General features: G+C 39.9%; 1 protein-coding gene across 6 annotated transcripts in view; it reads left to right on the plus strand.

Moving 5' to 3' along the window:
• Positions 1–15,729, plus strand: part of SPIRE1 (spire type actin nucleation factor 1) — a 211,802-nt gene extending 196,073 nt beyond the window's left edge. For 5 of the 6 annotated variants that reach the window (XM_027576299.1, XM_027576303.1, XM_027576302.1 and 2 more), the window contains 7 exons: positions 1,636–1,778; positions 4,287–4,460; positions 8,451–8,588; positions 9,168–9,238; positions 9,784–9,811; positions 9,908–10,044; positions 12,352–15,729. In XM_027576299.1, the coding sequence (XP_027432100.1) occupies positions 1,636–1,778; positions 4,287–4,460; positions 8,451–8,588; positions 9,168–9,238; positions 9,784–9,811; positions 9,908–10,044; positions 12,352–12,607 (947 nt within the window). In that variant the 3' untranslated portion in view covers positions 12,608–15,729. The remainder of the gene's footprint in view (positions 1–1,635; positions 1,779–4,286; positions 4,461–8,450; positions 8,589–9,167; positions 9,239–9,783; positions 9,812–9,907; positions 10,045–12,351) is intronic. The other variant, XM_027576300.1, reaches the window with a different exon arrangement.
• The last annotated feature ends 1,949 nt before the right edge of the window (positions 15,730–17,678 follow it).

A 17,678-nucleotide genomic window follows, 5' to 3' on the forward strand; every position in this document is an offset into this window, starting at 1 on the left:
AGATACAATTAAATCACATAATGGATTTCTGTATCTTTCTTGATTGTGGAAATTGTGTTGTTTTTATTTAGTAATTTCTCTTTGGACTGGGACAGTCCAAATAGATGGATCACTTTTAACTTTGTGTTGACTTTCACTTTCCTCACCCATAACACTGCAGCAGTCTTACTTTGCAGAGAGAGTAAGAGGAAGTACTAAAAAAAACTCGGTTAGCAACATAATTTATTTCTAATGTCCTCCTTACGTTTCCACAATGTGAATCCAGAACCATTCAAATCCTAAAACATTCTCCTTTTAAACCCTGTCCCAAAATATTACTAGGCAGAAGACAGCAGTGTTACAGTGTTAACATCAAAACTGGAATTTACTTTTCGAAATTTAAATAAAGCTTGATTTAAACCTAAGGACAGAATGTCTTGATAAACATCAAAAATGGAGAGTTTTTATATTTCATCTTTTAAAAAGAATATAAAAGGACTCTACATTTGAAAATTTTGGCATGCATCAAAAAAAAAAAAGAAATGTTGCCATTTGCAACAACGTGGATGGAACTAGAGGGTATTATGCTAAGCGAAATAAGTCAATCAGAGAAAGACAAGTATCATATAATCTCACTGATGTGAAGAAGTTGAGAAACAAGACAGAGGATCATAGGGGAAGGGAGGAAAAAATGAAACAAGACAAAACCAGAGAGGGAGACAAACCATAAGAGACTCTTAATCTCAGGAAACAAACTGAGGGTTGCTGGACTGGTGGGGGGTGGGAGGGATGGGGTGGCTGGGTGGTAGACATTGGGGAGGGTATGTGCTATGGTGAGCGCTGTGAATTGTGTAAGACTGTTGAATCACAGACCTGTACCTCTGAAACAAATAATACATTATATGTTTGAAAAAAAAAAAAGGAAAAAATGAAGGGGGGGAAAATCGGAGGGAGAGACGAACCATGAGAGACTATGGACTCTGAGAAACAAACTGAGGGTTTTAGAGGGGAAGGGGGTGGAGGGATGGGTTAGCCGGGTGATGGGTATTAAGGAGGGCATGTATTGCATGGAGCACTGGGTGTTATGAACAAACAATGAATCATGGAACAGTACACCAAAACAAATTATGTAATATATGGTGATTAACATAACAATAAAAAATTAAAAAAAACTAATGATGTAATGTATGGTGACTAACATAACATAATAAAATTAAATTTAAAAAAAATATTTTGGCATGACATGGGAGTCTTTTTGGACACAAAGAATACATATTTTTACATATTTTACAAGCCTGAGACTCTTTAATTGCAAAATTCTATGGCATATAACATGAGGGCATTTGTATGTACAAAGCTGAGACTATAATTGTGTTTTTATGTATAAATTTGAATGAACATTAAAAATAAGAAATATTTTTTCTTTTTTCCTCACTATTTCTGTAGAAAAGTTTATCTTGCAGAGATTTTTCTATAACAATCCTCATAGTATTCCCATAAGAACCTCCAATCTTAATCCTCTAATGAAATAAACATTTCATCTTTGAACGCAGTGTTTGTCACAAGTGACAAAGGGTTTTCTGTTAGAAATTCAAAATCTAAGATTTTTATTTTGTAAGAAAGTTCATTTCAGTTTGGTTCTTTTCATTTCTTTAGAGCCTCCAAAATTCTTGCCCATATCATCAACACCCCAGCCAGAGAGACGGCAGCCACCCCAGAGACGACATTCCATTGAAAAGGAAACACCCACTAATGTAAGACAGTTTCTTCCACCATCCAAGCAGAGCTCCCGATCTCTTGTAAGTAACTGGAAGACTTCGTGGTAACTTAAGGATCAGTTAGACGCCTGTTATCATTAGCTTTCTTGAGACGATGATTAGGAGAAAAAAAAACTTCCAAACGTTAAAATGAACTTTAAACAGCTTTATTTCTTTTTAATATCTAAAGAAAACCCACTCTAACAGTAACCTAAATGAAATTTGATTTGACCATTCTTTGTTCATTTTAAAATACTTTTTTTTTCAGAAGACTTATCAGTGGTTGAAAATATGTATTATTATTAAAGAAATGCTTTCTTCTTTTTAAAGGGAATTAGTCCGCTTAAAAATTGTTGAAACTCATCAAAAAGTTAGCAGAATCTGACTACGGTACACTATTTTATTGAGGCAGAGGTATGAGGGGAGAATTTTGACCCATTAGAAACCATTGTGCATTGTTTTCAAGTATGTTTTATGATCTTGGATCCAAAGCTGCTGTTTGCACTGGATGACAGTTTTGCTGTTTTCCCAAGACTTCAGGTTAGTCTAGTGGCTTTGATTGCCAGGACAGTAGGTCCCTGCCAGGAAGAATAACAGACCCTCTAACCAAAGGAGGTCTGCAAAGATTCTTTTGTAGTCCCACTAGACTTCACAAATATTTTCAGGTGAGATGAAGACTTCAATCAGTAATTCTACCAGCAACCTAATATCTAATGTTTTCTCAGGTATTCATGAATAAAAAGCATTGGAATATGCTTACTCCATATTTTAAGCCATATTTTTAGGCTATCTTGAATCATCAAGGGTTCAAATGAAGCAATAAGAGATGTCCCTCGCTCAAAGTAGAGGAAGATGGTGTAGTTATTGTGAAGATACCAAGTTTGAACAAAATTTTATAGTGTTGAATTTTTTTTTAAGATTTTATGTATTTATTTGAGAGAGAGAGAATGAGAGAGAGCATGAGAGGGAAGAGGGTCAGAGGGAGAAGCAGACTCCCTGCTGAGCAGGGAGCCCGATATGGGACTCGATCCCAGGACTCCAGGATCATGACCCGAGCCGAAGGCAGTTGCCTAACCATCTAAGCCACCCAGGCGCCCCTATAGTGTTGAAATTTAATCAGTCATCTGTTCCCAAACAGTTCAATTTAAGAACTAGTGATTGTGTGTATGTCAACTCCTGAAAGAATTCCTCTAACTCCTAGATAATCACTGAAACATTGATTAAATATAGCTTCACCAGTGGTTTACCAGTAGAAAAACAGAACTCTAACCAGACAGGTTCAAACTTCAGAATCCAAAGACTTGCTAATGTGAACAACTTTTTGCTTTAGCAAAATATAGTTACTGTCACAGCTTAAAAGTGTGTAAGAGATCACAAGTCCAATAATCAGGAGATTCTTCTCTTCACCCAACTTTTATCTTCGAAGCCAATTTATCATTCAGCTGTGCACCGGGCCTTGTGATCACAGGACACCATTGTTAATGTTAAATTTAAAAATTATCAATGTAGAGGAACTGTCAGATCAATTAAAAGAAATTTCAGCTACTGAGAGAAGTTTTGAATAGAAGAGAAAAAATGCCACAGAAAGTAATAGAAGAAGGACCATCAGCCGACATCGAGGGCCCAGAAGTGCGTTCCTGACAAAGGGGAACTCTTCGTGTGTGCTAGGTCAGGCTCTGACTTACTTTTTGTGGAGAAGAAGAGCGAGATAAAACCAATCTGCAGTCACAGAGAAGAGTCTCAATGAAAGGCAGTGGGAGAGCACTTCTTTTCAGCACTGGATGGCGTCCAGGTTCCACACGGAACCACAGCTCCCTCAAAGGGCCCAGCGTGCCAGCTGACACAAAGTAACATCCAGGTCAGAGTTGTGACCCTTCTTGCTAGTAGCTTGGCTTGGGAAACCCATAAAGTCACACTCATCTTGCAGTAGTGCCCTCTAGCTTGGTAAGTATCACTTTTAAAAGTACGACAGTTTAAAACTTTAACTGTATTTAAGGAAACAAGGAATCATTGTGTATTTAGAACCCCTCCACTGAAAATGGCAGAAAGGTCTGCATTGGTACTCATTTTTATTTTTATTGTATCTCCCTCCCTTTCCTTAGGATGTTTAAAACAGAATTTTTTTCATCATTTGGTCAAATGATTGAGGATGATTGCCCATCTAAGTGAAAGGGGACTTGTCTTTCAGCACCTTCCCCAGGGGCTGGGGGGCAAGTGCTGCTTGGTGCGTGCCCCCAACACCCTGCTTTCACAGGCCAGGGGGCGGCCCTTCCCAGGGCAGCCAAGTTAGGAGCATCTCAGGTCTCTGCTGCGTGAACTCCGAGAGTCTCTGGGAATGATTTCCTGGTGTGATTACTGATTTATACCTACGGGAGCAGACGTGGTGTGGACACACACATGTGGAATCTACCGTTAATGTCCTCGGTGGTGTTTTTGTTTTGGTTTTCTTTCATGCTCTGTAACCACTATTTGTAGGTCACTCATGTTCAGCATTATTTTCTCCTTTTCTTTTCCCCCTGCCATTTTCTTTTTCCCTTATCTATTGTTCAGGTTCCTAGGATAACCAGTGTTTGGCCAAGGACGCCTTTCCGACCACTTTTTTCTACCATACAAACAGCTTCTCTGCTCAGCTCTCATCCTTTTGAAGCAGCCATGTTTGGGGTAGCAGGGGCTATGTATTATCTATGTGAGAGAGCTTTTACCAGCAGGTGGAAATCCTCAAAGGTTGGCCTCTTTCTGCTGGTTCTGGGAATTATTTCACTCTCTCTATCTCTTTGACAGTGATACCGCAACTACTGCACTCTGAACAATTAACAGCTTAGATGGGCACTTTGCTTCTGGTCGTTGATTCCCGTCTTTTGTAGGATGCATAGAGGACACCATGAGCTCAGCTGAAAGGAAAATGACCTTGAAAGGACAACAAACTCAAAATGCAGCATCAGATTAGAGGGACCTGTGAGTGACCCAGTTGTACAGAAGGAGGAATGCCATCTCCTCTCCATGTGCAGGGGGCACTCCCCGAGAGCCTGTGGGGCACTCTCCTCCCCGGGCCTTCCCGCCATTGGAACAGCATTTGCGCCATCCCCCAGCTGACAGAGCAGCCTGCTGCCAGGCCACATAGCCACGGGGACTCCCCCACCCATGGAACCATGTCATTCCCCGTTTCCCCGCACACCCCACCGTGAGCTCCAAGGGGCTGTGCAACCCTGGGCTCAGAATCTCTCTGTTCCCCAGTATCTTTCATAAAGCTGTGTTGTATGGGTCGGTGTTACATGGTTTTTATGACAACCCACTTCTCTGTAGAAATCTTAAGTTTTCCTTTTATTGATGTGGTTATTTTAAATATTTTAAATTTTATGCCTTTCATTATTTTTTAGATTTTCAGACAGAATATATTTTTTAAAGAAAGGATAATACCTGCCAAATCCCAGTGAAATCAGAAGGCCTCGAACTATGCCAAAAGCTTCCCCAGCCCCCAGAGTAGCACGCACTGCTGAGGAGACTAGTGTTTGCCACTGCTTTTCCACCTCATACAGGCTCCTGGCTTTCCTACGTCCTTTATTTACTGAACCAGCAGCTGGCTTCTTTGTTACTCTTTATTACCCATCTTGGTTTGGAGAAGAGACTCTGAATGTGAATGAAATACGTCAAATTCCTTTCTCTTCTTATGTCATGAAACAGAGGATAGATCTCTATTGCCATTTTAGATCTGGCCCTTTGGGCAGTACGTGGTCAAGTGCAGGGATGGCATTTTAACTCCTGTCACTGTTACTGCTATTACCAAAGATCTGCTGGCATTTTCATTTTTATTATCAATCCTCCCCAAACAGAGATCTCTGTATACTAAGGCTATGTTACTGTAGGCAAAGAGTTCACTTTTGAGATTTAAAGTTGAACTTGAAAAAAGAGAAGAATAATTAAACTTAACAGGTGCTATTTTAATTTAAATTTGCCTTGGGTTTATTAAAAACTCAAGGAAAAAAATAGTGGTTTTGGATAATTTTCAAATATCTGCTACTTACAAAGTTTTTGCTCATTAAAAATACTATATAAAATATGCATATTCCCATTCTCTCTGTGGCTCAGAAACCAGAGTCTATATTATGCTCTATAATTTCTGTGCTCCCTTACTCTAACCCTTCTGAATGGTAAATGTGACCAGAATATTGAACAAAAACTCAGGGATTTTAGTGACATACATACAGAGTAAGTTCTAAAGGCTCGTCTGCTCCTATAGCATATTGGAATCTTTATTACAACTCTCAGATTTAGCTTCCCTTTCCTAAATTTAGGAGTGAGATTGAAGCACAAGGAAGCAAGGGGATTTTAGAGTCCATGTCTGGCTATGACCGAGTTCAGGACGTCGGGAGGAGTGACCAAGCCCAGTGTAAAGCTCTCACTCACTGTTAAAGCCCTGAGTGCTCCTCACATTTTGGAGCATTAGTATCTCAGGAAGATCTGTTGAGGCTAAGGTTTAATTTGGCTTTGGGGATGTTGAATTAGTATTTTTTTCTCAATTGAAAAAAAATAATAAAAACTAATTCTAGTAACTGTTTATTATTTTCTTTCATGTTGCATTAAAGTTTTGTTGTCCTTGGGAAAGCACCAGAATTAAAACATTAGCATTTGACCTGATGGAAATTATTTTATTCAACAGTAATCTACTTGAAAGTTTAAAAAAGAACAAGAACACACACAAATACAGTTTCTTACTATGCCCTACAAAGTACTGGATTTGCATATAGTTCAAAGCAGTAAGTTGAAAGTATGCTTGACTATAAGTCCATTGTGACTTAAGACTGAGAAGAGGGAAGTGTAGAGCCTGTCAGGTCTATTGTGTGTGCTAGGATATCCCTGCAAATAAAAAGGATTCGCATCTACCGGAAATGTTTACCAGCCCTAGTTGTAAATTTCATTAAACTGGCACCATTTGCCTTCTTCCCACCTGCACAGCACCAAATCTCAGGTAGTGAGTATCTGGTTAGTTGGTAAATTCATACATTAGATTGTTCCCGCTCAGTAGTTTTGTCACATAGTTAGCTGTCAGAAAATGCACCACAGTCACACTCATTACTAATGAATAAAAAAGGCCATAGGAAAGCTGCTTATGAAATATGTTAAAAGCTGAGAAAAGCCATCATTCAGACGTGTGCAGCCAACAAAGCTTACCTCATGCACAATTTTAGTGGCCTAACCTTCACATAGGCAGTGCATTGTTCCCACTTGACACTAGGCTATTTTCTCAGGGTGGAGCAAAACAGAGTAGATACTGGACAAGCCAATTTAATCCTGTTATCTTTGAAAGCTTTTCCCATTGAAAGAGAAAATTATGTGATGGTGATTTTTTTTTAAAGTATTTTAGACATCTTAGAGCAAATGATACAATCTTCCTGAACAGACTACCTTCCCACCCTCCAGATACTAAGCTCTTCCTCTTAAAAATTCAATTGCAGGATTTTTTCCAAAACATTTTTAAACAAATTTAACCTTCTTTCAGTCTGCCGAATAGCAATGATTCTGTACTGATTGTTAGTAAGAAGCAGTTCTTCAAACTACTTTTCTTAGTAAATGCTAATGTTTATCAAGTTTGCAACCTAGATTTGTTTTTGTTTTTCTGATTGAAAGACAGAACTGAATGTTAAAACTCCATAAACTGACTGCATTCATAGTCATGTGCGTTCCTTTGGCTTGTTTGATTCCAGAATGCCTGTGAGCAATGCTATTGTGTGTGTGTGGGAGTGAATTATAATGTGTTTGCACTGAGAACATTAAGTTTCAGTGTCCCTACACCACAATGGCCCCTGTGAAGCCTGGCAGGGTGAGAATGCACAAGACCATTCTGTCTTTCTCTTAGATCCACCAATCAAGTGCAGAGCCGGATGGGGAGCAGATGGGGGTGAGGCTCTTTTATTCAGTGGGATCAGTTACATCAACATCTTCCTCAGCTGTTTTTAGGGAAACCATTTAACATAAGACAGCCAACATAAATATTTATTGTGAAATTCTTAAGATTTTCTCCACGTCTTTCCAGTGCTGACTGTGTATTCTGCAGTTGTTGAAAAGTAATAACAGAAACCCAGAGAACTGGGGGGCAGCCTGTGGAGGTTGTCCCAGTAGTTCCGTGTTCCAGTTCCGCTTGTGCCATTAGCGTTTTCCACAATGTGCTGATGTAACTTACCACTAAATAAAGCTTCTCAGTATAAATTACTAACCACATTCTCTTGGCTATTCTGGGTACCACAGACCAGTTTTCTAAATTCTACCAATGTTGATTTGTAGTTTATCTATTAGCATATAGTATAAAACACAGCAGGAAGTAAGGTCTTGGCATAATCGTAAGAGCAAACTCACGTCAATTTGGTTTAGAACAAGAAAATTTTCTTTAAGATTTCAGTGCATAGATACATAGCTCTGCTTAATGGAATAGAAACTTGAGGCAAAATATGCACCCAAATGTGAGGAACTTTCCTTTCCTGGAAATTTCAGTAGGCTATGATGTTTGACATGGTCCCCAGAAGTTTTCTGCCATCCGTTGTCTTAGTGTGATTAGAAATTATGTGGTCCCCAGAGTGAGCCAGCTCTGTTCCAGTGTTCATTGGGAAACCTCTTTTCTTCTCTGAAGCTACTAACCAGGTGTCTGATCTGAAGGGAAATTGTGCAGTGCCAGAAAAGGGGGGTGGGAGTTTCTTATTCATGTGGAATTTTGAATTTCAGGAGGAATTTTGCTATCCGGTGGAATGCCTAGCTCTCACTGTGGAGGAAGTGATGCATATTCGTCAGGTCCTGGTGAAGGCAGAGCTGGAAAAATACCAACAGTATAAAGATGTCTACACCGCCCTGAAAAAAGGAAAGGTAGGGCTATTTCAAGTTGGTTGATAAGCAGGGTTAGAAGAATGGTCTGGTCTCCCGAGGGAGTGCTCTGCTGGCAGCCAGATGGTATAGGACTTGTAGGGGATTTTAGGAGGTAAGAGGCTTATTCTCTAATAATACACAATTCCTATTCTGCCTTGTTTACAAAAAAAAAAAAAGTATTTTTGTTTCTCCCTGAGAAATCAAAAACTGGAAGATTTAAAACAACCATAGTAAATAAATGGCATACCTTCATAAAACCATGTCTGCATTTTAAAGGCTTGTAAAGAAACTATATCTGGGAAAGAAACTGTCTCAGAACCTTCTTCAGATTGATTCCATGATGGTGAGCCTCTGAGAGCTATGGAATATTACTACCTTTTAAAAGTGGACTTATAAATAAATACAGAGTCAAATTATAATTATCACAGAGCCAAACTTGAAAACAGTTTCTGAATTCCCTTTTCCCTTCTGTCTGCTAACCTTCCCCATTATATAAATGTAAACTGTATTTAGACATGGAAATTAACTGCTGGCAATGCTTTTTTTCTCCCTTTAAATTTGTATTTTTTTTTTTTTTAGCTCTGCTTTTGTTGCCGAACCAGGAGATTTTCCTTCTTCACCTGGTCTTATACCTGTCAGTTCTGTAAGAGGTAAGGTTTTTTGTAATTGATGACCATAGTCAAAGAAATACCGATCGCATTCATAGTTGAATCATTTTCCTACACAGGAACAATATTAGAGATTACCCAACCCATTATCAGATTGTGCCATGCTTAGGAGTTAATAATACTGATTTCTTCAAAAGAGTAGAGCAAACAGTTACTTGGAATAAAACCTGGAAAATGCTTCTCTGCATGTATTTCTTTTACATAACTAAGATCACTCTAATAATTATATGTCCAGTTGGAACAGAAAAAAAGTAGATGTGATTGTCATGTGATCTCTGGATAGACAAGTAAGAAAAGCCCAGACAGATATAAGTTGATCCTTTTACAGGAAACAGTGTAAGAGTTAAGGTTTACAGATTGTGTTCTTGGTGATCCACAGTCGTATCAATTTGTTACATTCTGGTAGAAAAACCAGAGAGTTTTTGCAGTTTATTATAGAAATTCATAACCATGCAGCCATTGGCTTCTCTGACTTTGTAGTCCATCTATGGTATCATGCTGAGTAACCTTTCTGATTTTGTATATAGGCCGGTGTGTTCACAGTGTTGCAAAAAGGTAAGCTAAGCTTCGTGAAATTATAATTTGTGTTAATTTTCAGTAGTCTACCTCTTTAACAGTACTGCTCATTCTCGGTTTTATTTGGGATAATAGATGCGGCTGCCCTCCAAACCATACTCCACTCTTCCCATCTTTTCATTGGGACCTTCTGCCTTGCAAAGAGGGGAAAGTTGCATGAGGCCAGAAAAGCCTGCCACTGGCCACCATCGGCCACTCCGGAGCATTGCCAGGTGAGCAAGGGGCCTGGGACCTCAGAGCATCCTCTGTAAAAGAAGAATGCTCCTTTTGAGGACTGCTGACGAGGTAGGGTTTGGGCTCAGCATGATTTGGGGTGGCTGGGTGGTTGGTTTTAAATATAGTTTTGACTTGCACCCAAGTATCCAAAACTTCCTAAAGGGAACATGGCTAGCTGCTTGAAGGATACTTGAATGTCATCATTTTTTTCTACTTCAGAAATAATTACTTTTGTGTTCCTTTAAAAGTCTTTTTTTAATTTAACTTAATTTTATTATGTTATGTTAGTCACCATACAGTACATCATTAGGTTTTTTTCTTTAAAATTTTTATTGTTATGTTAATCACCATACATTACATCATTAGTTTTTGAGTACATTGTTAGCTTGTGATGTAGTGTTCCATGATTCATTGTTTGCGTATAACACCCAGTGCTCCATGCAGTACGTGCCCTCTTTAATACCCATCACCAGGCTAACCCATCCCCCCACCGCCCTCCCCTCTAAAACCCTCAGTTTGTTTCTCGAAGTCCATAGTCTCTCATGGTTCATCTCCCCCTCCGATTCCACCCCTCTCCATTTTTCCCTTCCTTCTCCTATAATTTGACTCTGTATTTACTTATAATTCCACTTTTAAAAGGTAGTAATATTCCATAGCTCTCAGAGGCTCACCATCATGGAATCAATCAATCAATAGCATAGTCCTCCATGTTATTCCTTATGTTCCACAAATAAGTGAAACCCTATGATAATTGACTTTCTCTGCTTGACTTATTTCACTTAGCATAATCTCCTCCAGTCCCATCCATGTTAATGTAAAAGTTGGGTATTCATCCTTTCTCATGGCTGAGTAATATTCCATTGTATATATGGACCACATCTTCTTTATCCATTCATCTGTTGAAGGACATCTTGGCTCTTTCCACAGTTTGGCTATTGTGGACATTGCTGCTATGAACATTGGGGTACATATGGCCCTTCTTTTCACTACATCTGTGTCATTTTTAAAGCTCACCTTGTTTTCAGTGGAGTTGAAAATTTGCACGTAACAGTCTAATCTTTCTTCTTTAGTTTTGGAAGCAAATCTGTTTAGTTCTAGGTTTCCAATGGTCTGCCATCACTTTGGCTTATCTTCCTATTGTAAATATGGCAGAAATAAAGCTTTATGCCAAAAGCTTTATGGGAATTAAAAAAAAAAAAGTTGCCTGAATATCAGTCCCTCTGCTTTTAACGCAGAGTAAGGTTACCATTGGTCCTTAAGGAAGGACAGAAGGAGGTCAGGCCAGCTTGGCTCACGCATTCACAGGGCCGAAAATGTCGGGGTTTTACACACCAGCTGCGGTCGGGGAGGGAGCCCGGCACTGGTGCTGGGGGCTGGGCAATGCTACTCCTGCACACCGTGGCTGTGGGCGGTGAGGCAAGGAAGCCGTGAGCCCCGCTGGTGACTTGTGCCCGGTACTGCGGCCTCCCAGCTGCCGACTCCACTCTGAGACACGGCCCGCTGTGCCTCCGACTGTGGATCGTCACCTGTGAGCTCAAGGCTGTGGGGCACGTTGTTGTTCCTTTCTGTACCTACTCTAAACTTACATTCCTGTTTGGTTTCATTAAAGTAGTCCATGAGTAGATGATTCCTAGTTATTTAAAAAAATTACCCAAAACATTTATTACGATGTTGATCTCATTAACTCCAGCTCTCTGGAATCCAAATAATTAGTCACCTACATAGAGAGAATTGTCGGGAGAGGGGAAGGTATATTTGATAAAGGCAAAAATGCTAAGGAAGCTGGTCCGAAGATAACTTTTCAGGATTAAGACCAATTGACTTCAGTTTACTATAGTCTGCCCTCCTCTCTACAGTTAACTCATGTTCACCAACTCTGACGCAGGGTCACTGGAGAAAGAACTTGAAGTCCCTTCTGAATTATCGATAGGACGTTAGCAACATGTACTTTGATTTGTTTTTGTTGTTAAAGTCTACTCTAGATCATGTATGGTATTCAGGTGAATAAATATGCTTTTTTTCCCAAAAATTCTGGAAAGGACACTAAGAGTTTTCAGATTATTATTTCATTTTTTTCTTCCATATTACTATTTCTTACTAAAACATGTTTCCTGGTTTCTTTTTTTAAAAAATATTTTGAATTTTATTTCCAATTAGAAATTCTTCCTTCCTATGGAAGAACATGAGGTGACTCGCCCATTCCATAATGTTTTGGCAACAGATTGACTTTTTCTGCGTGTATTTTCTTAGTATTGCAGTAGAACTGTAAGTAACAATATTCTAAACATTTTGTTTTGTTCCAGGTTCTCCAAATCTAAGTCTGTGGACAAATCCGATGAAGAACTACAGTTTCCCAAAGAGCTGATGGAGGACTGGAGTACTATGGAGGTGTGTGTAGACTGCAAAAAGTTTATTTCGGAAATCATCAGTTCGAGCCGGCGCAGCCTGGTGTTGGCTAACAAAAGAGCCCGATTAAAAAGGAAAACACAGTCTTTCTACGTGTCCTCCCCAGGCGCCTCGGAATACTGCCCTTCAGAGAGGACTATCAATGAAATCTGAGCCCGTGCCTTTCAGTTGCTTTGTGTTCAGAGTCGGCACTAGCGCGGGAGAACACTGAGCTGGGCTGTCTCTCCTTGCCGTGGTCTTAGTTAATAGGCTTGAATTTGCATTAGATCAGGTTTTTGCCGCATCACGTTGTTCCACAGACTGAATGCTTTGTTCATCTCGATTAATGGTACGTGACAGGTCAGCCAGTTGCTCGTCTGCACCAAGAGAGAACAGTAGTTTGAAACTTGCTTGTGTGTGTGTGTGTGTGTGGAGTTGGAGGCCAGAGACTTTTTCCTTAGTTCAGTTCCTTACTGTTCCTAAGATCATTTCCTGACTAAGGCAAAAAGCTTCTCGCGTGAGAAATCGGCCTCACAACGGTGTCGATGTTCGCACAGTTCTAAGCAGTAAGTCATATTGGCACCTCCACCCGACAGTGTTCCTATCTAATGGACATAGTGGCCGGGCTCTGCCACATACCAGGTCCCCGGGGTCGCCAGGCCAGGCTGTGTATCCGCTCATGGCACAAAACCTGGAAGGATTTGCTCCTATCAAACTGATTTTAAATTGTTGTTGCTCTGAGCAGGGACTTCATGCCTGCATTCTAGTGCAGAACATCTGGGTGAGCTGTACACCCCAGTGGGGGACCATTTCCTCTGAGCTGCTGTGTTTCCCCCGGGGCCACGGATCAGTGTCTCCTGAGTGGGTGACATTCACTGTCTTGAATGTATTATGGTTAATTGTAGTTTTGTAACAGAGGTCTAAGATTAAAGTTTTGTGGGAGTTTCAGGACAAAAGAAGGCTAAAAGTTTGTCAAGAAGTCGAGTGTATTTTGGTTAACTGTGAGAAGGGTTGTGACAGCGTAGCGTGCCGGCCGTTGCCACACTTCGGGGAATGAGCTGGAGCTCATCCGTTTTCAACTACATTTTCCATAACTTTATAGTCTTAGCCATCACAACTAAATTAAGCCACAATTTGGTACCTAAGGTCTCAAACTGAAATTTATTTATTTTTATAAATGAATTTTAAGGGGAAAAAAAACATTGTCTAGTTCTTTTAAAATTACAAGAAAATTAACCTGCTGATTGACTTTTTGGATGCTTTTTGCACAAGTTTTCCTTGCAAACGACTGGAGTGAGTAGGGTGGGTTTTTGATGGAGGCAGGTTGGAGGGTAGCAGTGTACACTTGAAATTTCTCAGCTTGCTTGTCCCAGGCTAGGAGCTGTCCTCTATTATTTTAGTTATGCTTAGAAATGACCAACCAATCAAATTGCCATTGATGTTTGGAAAATCAGTTAATGCACATGCACAAGAATTTCCTAAAAGCTATAGGACACATCTGTAGTGAGCACTGCAACAGCACCATTTAATAAAAGGCATGGCAGTCACATTTCATTCCACATCCAAGCATAGTTAACATTTCTATATTAGATTAACAGTAATACCTCACAACTGCTCTGGTAGTAGTTTTTAATGGATTGAAATTTACAATTTAGTAAATGGCTTAAAATTACTTATACTTATGAAATAAACTTTACCGATTGACTAAAATAATGCATGTTAACAGTTCGTCTGTATTTGCATGTAAACTTGGGCCACCAGAGAACCCTTCTTCATTTTGCTCATGTTTAAATTATTTTAAAGACTCTCGTGTAAGAGATTTAAACATTATATGGGGTGAATCTCATTTATAAAATTTTCCAAGGGACTATTTGGACTCTATACCCCAGATGGTTTGGTGGAAGCCACACACCCTTTGAGGGCCCAAGGTTTGGGCCTTGAAATGACTCCCGGGAGAGGGAATGGTATTTGTGTAGGTATATAGACATGACCCACAATAGTAGGCTTTTTAAAATAATGACTAGTGTCTGCTGTTACTGAAACATAAGAAACTAAGCCCCTAAAATTAGAGTTTCATTCACATTCACAAGACTGATATCTAGCCCATCTCAATCTTTGGCTTCACTCCTTCAGGTTTATGATGCTGTCTAGGCTGATTAGGGTATTATGAACACTCCTACCAGAGCATTAGAATGTGAATCCTTCAGCAGCATTAACGAGGTTTGTCAAGTGGGTGGGAGGTCTACATGGGACAGTTCGCAGTGTGAGAAGAAGACACGTGACACAGTTAAAAGTGTAGAAATCGAATTAGCATCACTTTTTATTGCCAAAACAATTTCTTACAGTTTCTCCCATATCCATGACATGTACCCAACACCTCGACTAAATTAGGTAATTCCCAGAGAGTAACTCACTAACAGCTTATGGAGCGTGGTTTTACCCTTGTTAACCTTAGTCTGAACTTAGGCCTGTCTTCTTAACTACTGAAATGACATGACTTCACAGTATTCCTTTTTTTTCCTGGTTTCTGGCTATTCAGCATTTACACATGATCCAACAACAAACTGGCTAGCTGGTCAGAAGGAGATGTGTCTGAGAGCTTGCGTGCACACCTAAGCAGAGCCCTTGGCGCATCCTCCAGCACTTGCGCCTTTTGTCCCAGACTTCATGAGCTTGCCCTGCTGGGAGAGCAGTCCCTCCCCACGGCTTACCTTTCTACCAGTGTCAGAGTAGATAAGAATGCTTGTAAATACTGTAATATATTTATTAATATTTGAAAGACATTCATTCAGTGGACAATGGGAATTAACTCTCCCAGGACAAGTAAAAATGAAATAATTGATATGTACATTGACTTAACACTCTTACTAGATTTCAAGTCTTAAGCCTTTCAAATTAAACCAAAAGGTTGTTATGTAGGAGTTTTAAAAATGATCTTACGTTTGAAGAGATGATGTGATTAGCACCGTGAACTGATACCATGAATTTTTTAAGGCTTTTATTTTTCTAACTGTATTAATAAATATAGCAGTTGGATTTTTGGGGTCACATAGGAGACGTGAAAGTTTTAAATTATGTTGCTATTTGCTAAAGCAAAATGGCAGAAAATTTTGTTCATGCCAAACTGTTCGAAGAACCATGGAGAAATGTGTACACTGACGGGACTTTGACCTGGCTTCCTGTGTTTATGAAAGTCAAGGTATCGCTGGCATTCAGGGTGACTTGACGGTACTAAACGTTTTCCATTCAAGTCTTTTATTTTAAAATTTAGGGAAAAATAAAATGGCTTTCCATCATAACTTCTGTGTGGAGTTCCTATTGTAAAATGGTGATATCTTTTGGTAACTAGCCGTCAGAAGCCACTAGGTTAGGAAGGCAAGAGACTTGCATCATCAGAAGTTACGATTGGGTTGAGATCGACAATCTGACAAGGACCACACTAGAAAAATTTTAAAAAGGGGCACCTGGGTGGCTCACTCAGTTAAGTGTCCGACTCGGGTTCAGCTCAGGTCATGAATCTCAGGGTCGTAGGATCAAGCCCCACATCAGTGGGGAGTCTGCTGGAGATTCCCTCCCTCTGTCTCCCTCTGCCCCTCCCCCAGCTTGTGCTCTCTCTCTTTAAATAATAAATCTTTTTTAAAAAGGTAAAGAAAAACTTTCATTTATAACAAAAAAAAATTTTTAATGGGGCCACTGACATAACTCTGCTGTGTTACCAAGACATAACTTCCTCTCTTACCCTCAACAGTATAGGAGATTAAAATTCTGTAAATAGTGTATAATGTTTCATCATATAAGAAGTCACATGAGTGGAGACAAATTATGTTAGAAAAATAAAGCTTTTATGTATTTTTTTCTAAACAGAATTCCTCAAGGGATATATTCCTAAAATGTCCCATAAAAGAATTTCCTATTGTAGCACATAAACTGCTTGAGGAGAAAATTAGATAAACCCATAGTGAGCTTAGGGAAGTTCTTATGTTCCTGTTAACTAAATATGGCATCATTTAAGGTATTTATGTATCATAAATATTACCTGATACTGAGTTTGATTCTCATTTACACAAGCTATCCCCTCATTTGTCGGGCATATTTGAGGATCTCCTTGCACTGAAGCTTCCCTGAGAGGTATCTATAACAAGACATTTGTGTGTGTGTCCAGCTCATGATCCAGTGTTCACTGACTTGCTCAGTCCCAGTCAGAGTCCTTGCCTTGTGCCTCCTGGATGCCCGAGGTACAGAAAACTTGGATACCACAAAGAGGAAAGCTTTGGGTAACCTTTCTAACTGTATGTCTTTTTCCTTCCCAGCTGCAGTGCAGGAAGGTGAAAATCTAGCATTTCATAGAACTGTGCTTGCTTATTTGCGCATATGATGTGTTTAGAGACTCTGGTTCTCGTCTATGTGCAGAATGTGCAGACACACACACACACACAGATTCATTATAATGTTCATACGGGATATGCTCCTACTCCCATGTCAGCCAAAGGCCCATGTCAAAAAACCTCCTTTTATCCACCCAAAAAGTTGAGGAGCTAAGAACCTACTTAATATAAAACTCTGCCTACAAAATTAAATGTTCAGGTGCAATTACCTGGCAGACTGAATTTGTACTGTTATTCTGGTGCATTCCATTAAAATGTACATGATGGATAGCGTATGTATTTAGACTAGATCTTACTATGCAAAAAATTCTGCAGCTCTCTTTCTGCTGGCAGCAAAATCCGAGCCACTGTGGCATTATTGAAGCAGTGGAAATAAAAGAGCTTCAGAACGAACAAGACAAGGCTCTTGAAAAGGACATCAAAAATTCCTTTACATCCTGCAGCTTAAGAACTGAAGAATCCTCTGGATGTTTAAACTTAACGCCATGTTCAGCACAACTCAGTGCTCAGGTTTCTTTTGCTGCCCAGAGGGCCTGACCCCGTGGGTCCTGCCCTAGGGATGCTCTCACAAGCTGCCCTAATGAATCTCCTCATCTATGGGTTGAAAAAAAGGGGGAACTCCTTTGTCTTGGGTGTGGCTGGCAAGGAGGGACAACCTTGAGCAAGCTTGCTCACTTAAAGTTTGCCCTTCTATATATTCTTTGCTTTGGTTATTCCCTTGTGACTGCAGAATTGTCAGTCCCATTCCCTAGGGTGACACAGCAGAGGATGTCACATCCCAACTCCAGGCAGGAGCAGCAGTGTTGGGAAGAGTGGAAATACCAGAGATGAATGAGGATTCCTGTAGAGCTACCCTGAAT

This window comes from Zalophus californianus, chromosome 14 (genome assembly GCF_009762305.2).
Source record: "Zalophus californianus isolate mZalCal1 chromosome 14, mZalCal1.pri.v2, whole genome shotgun sequence".
NCBI lineage: Eukaryota > Metazoa > Chordata > Mammalia > Carnivora > Otariidae > Zalophus > Zalophus californianus.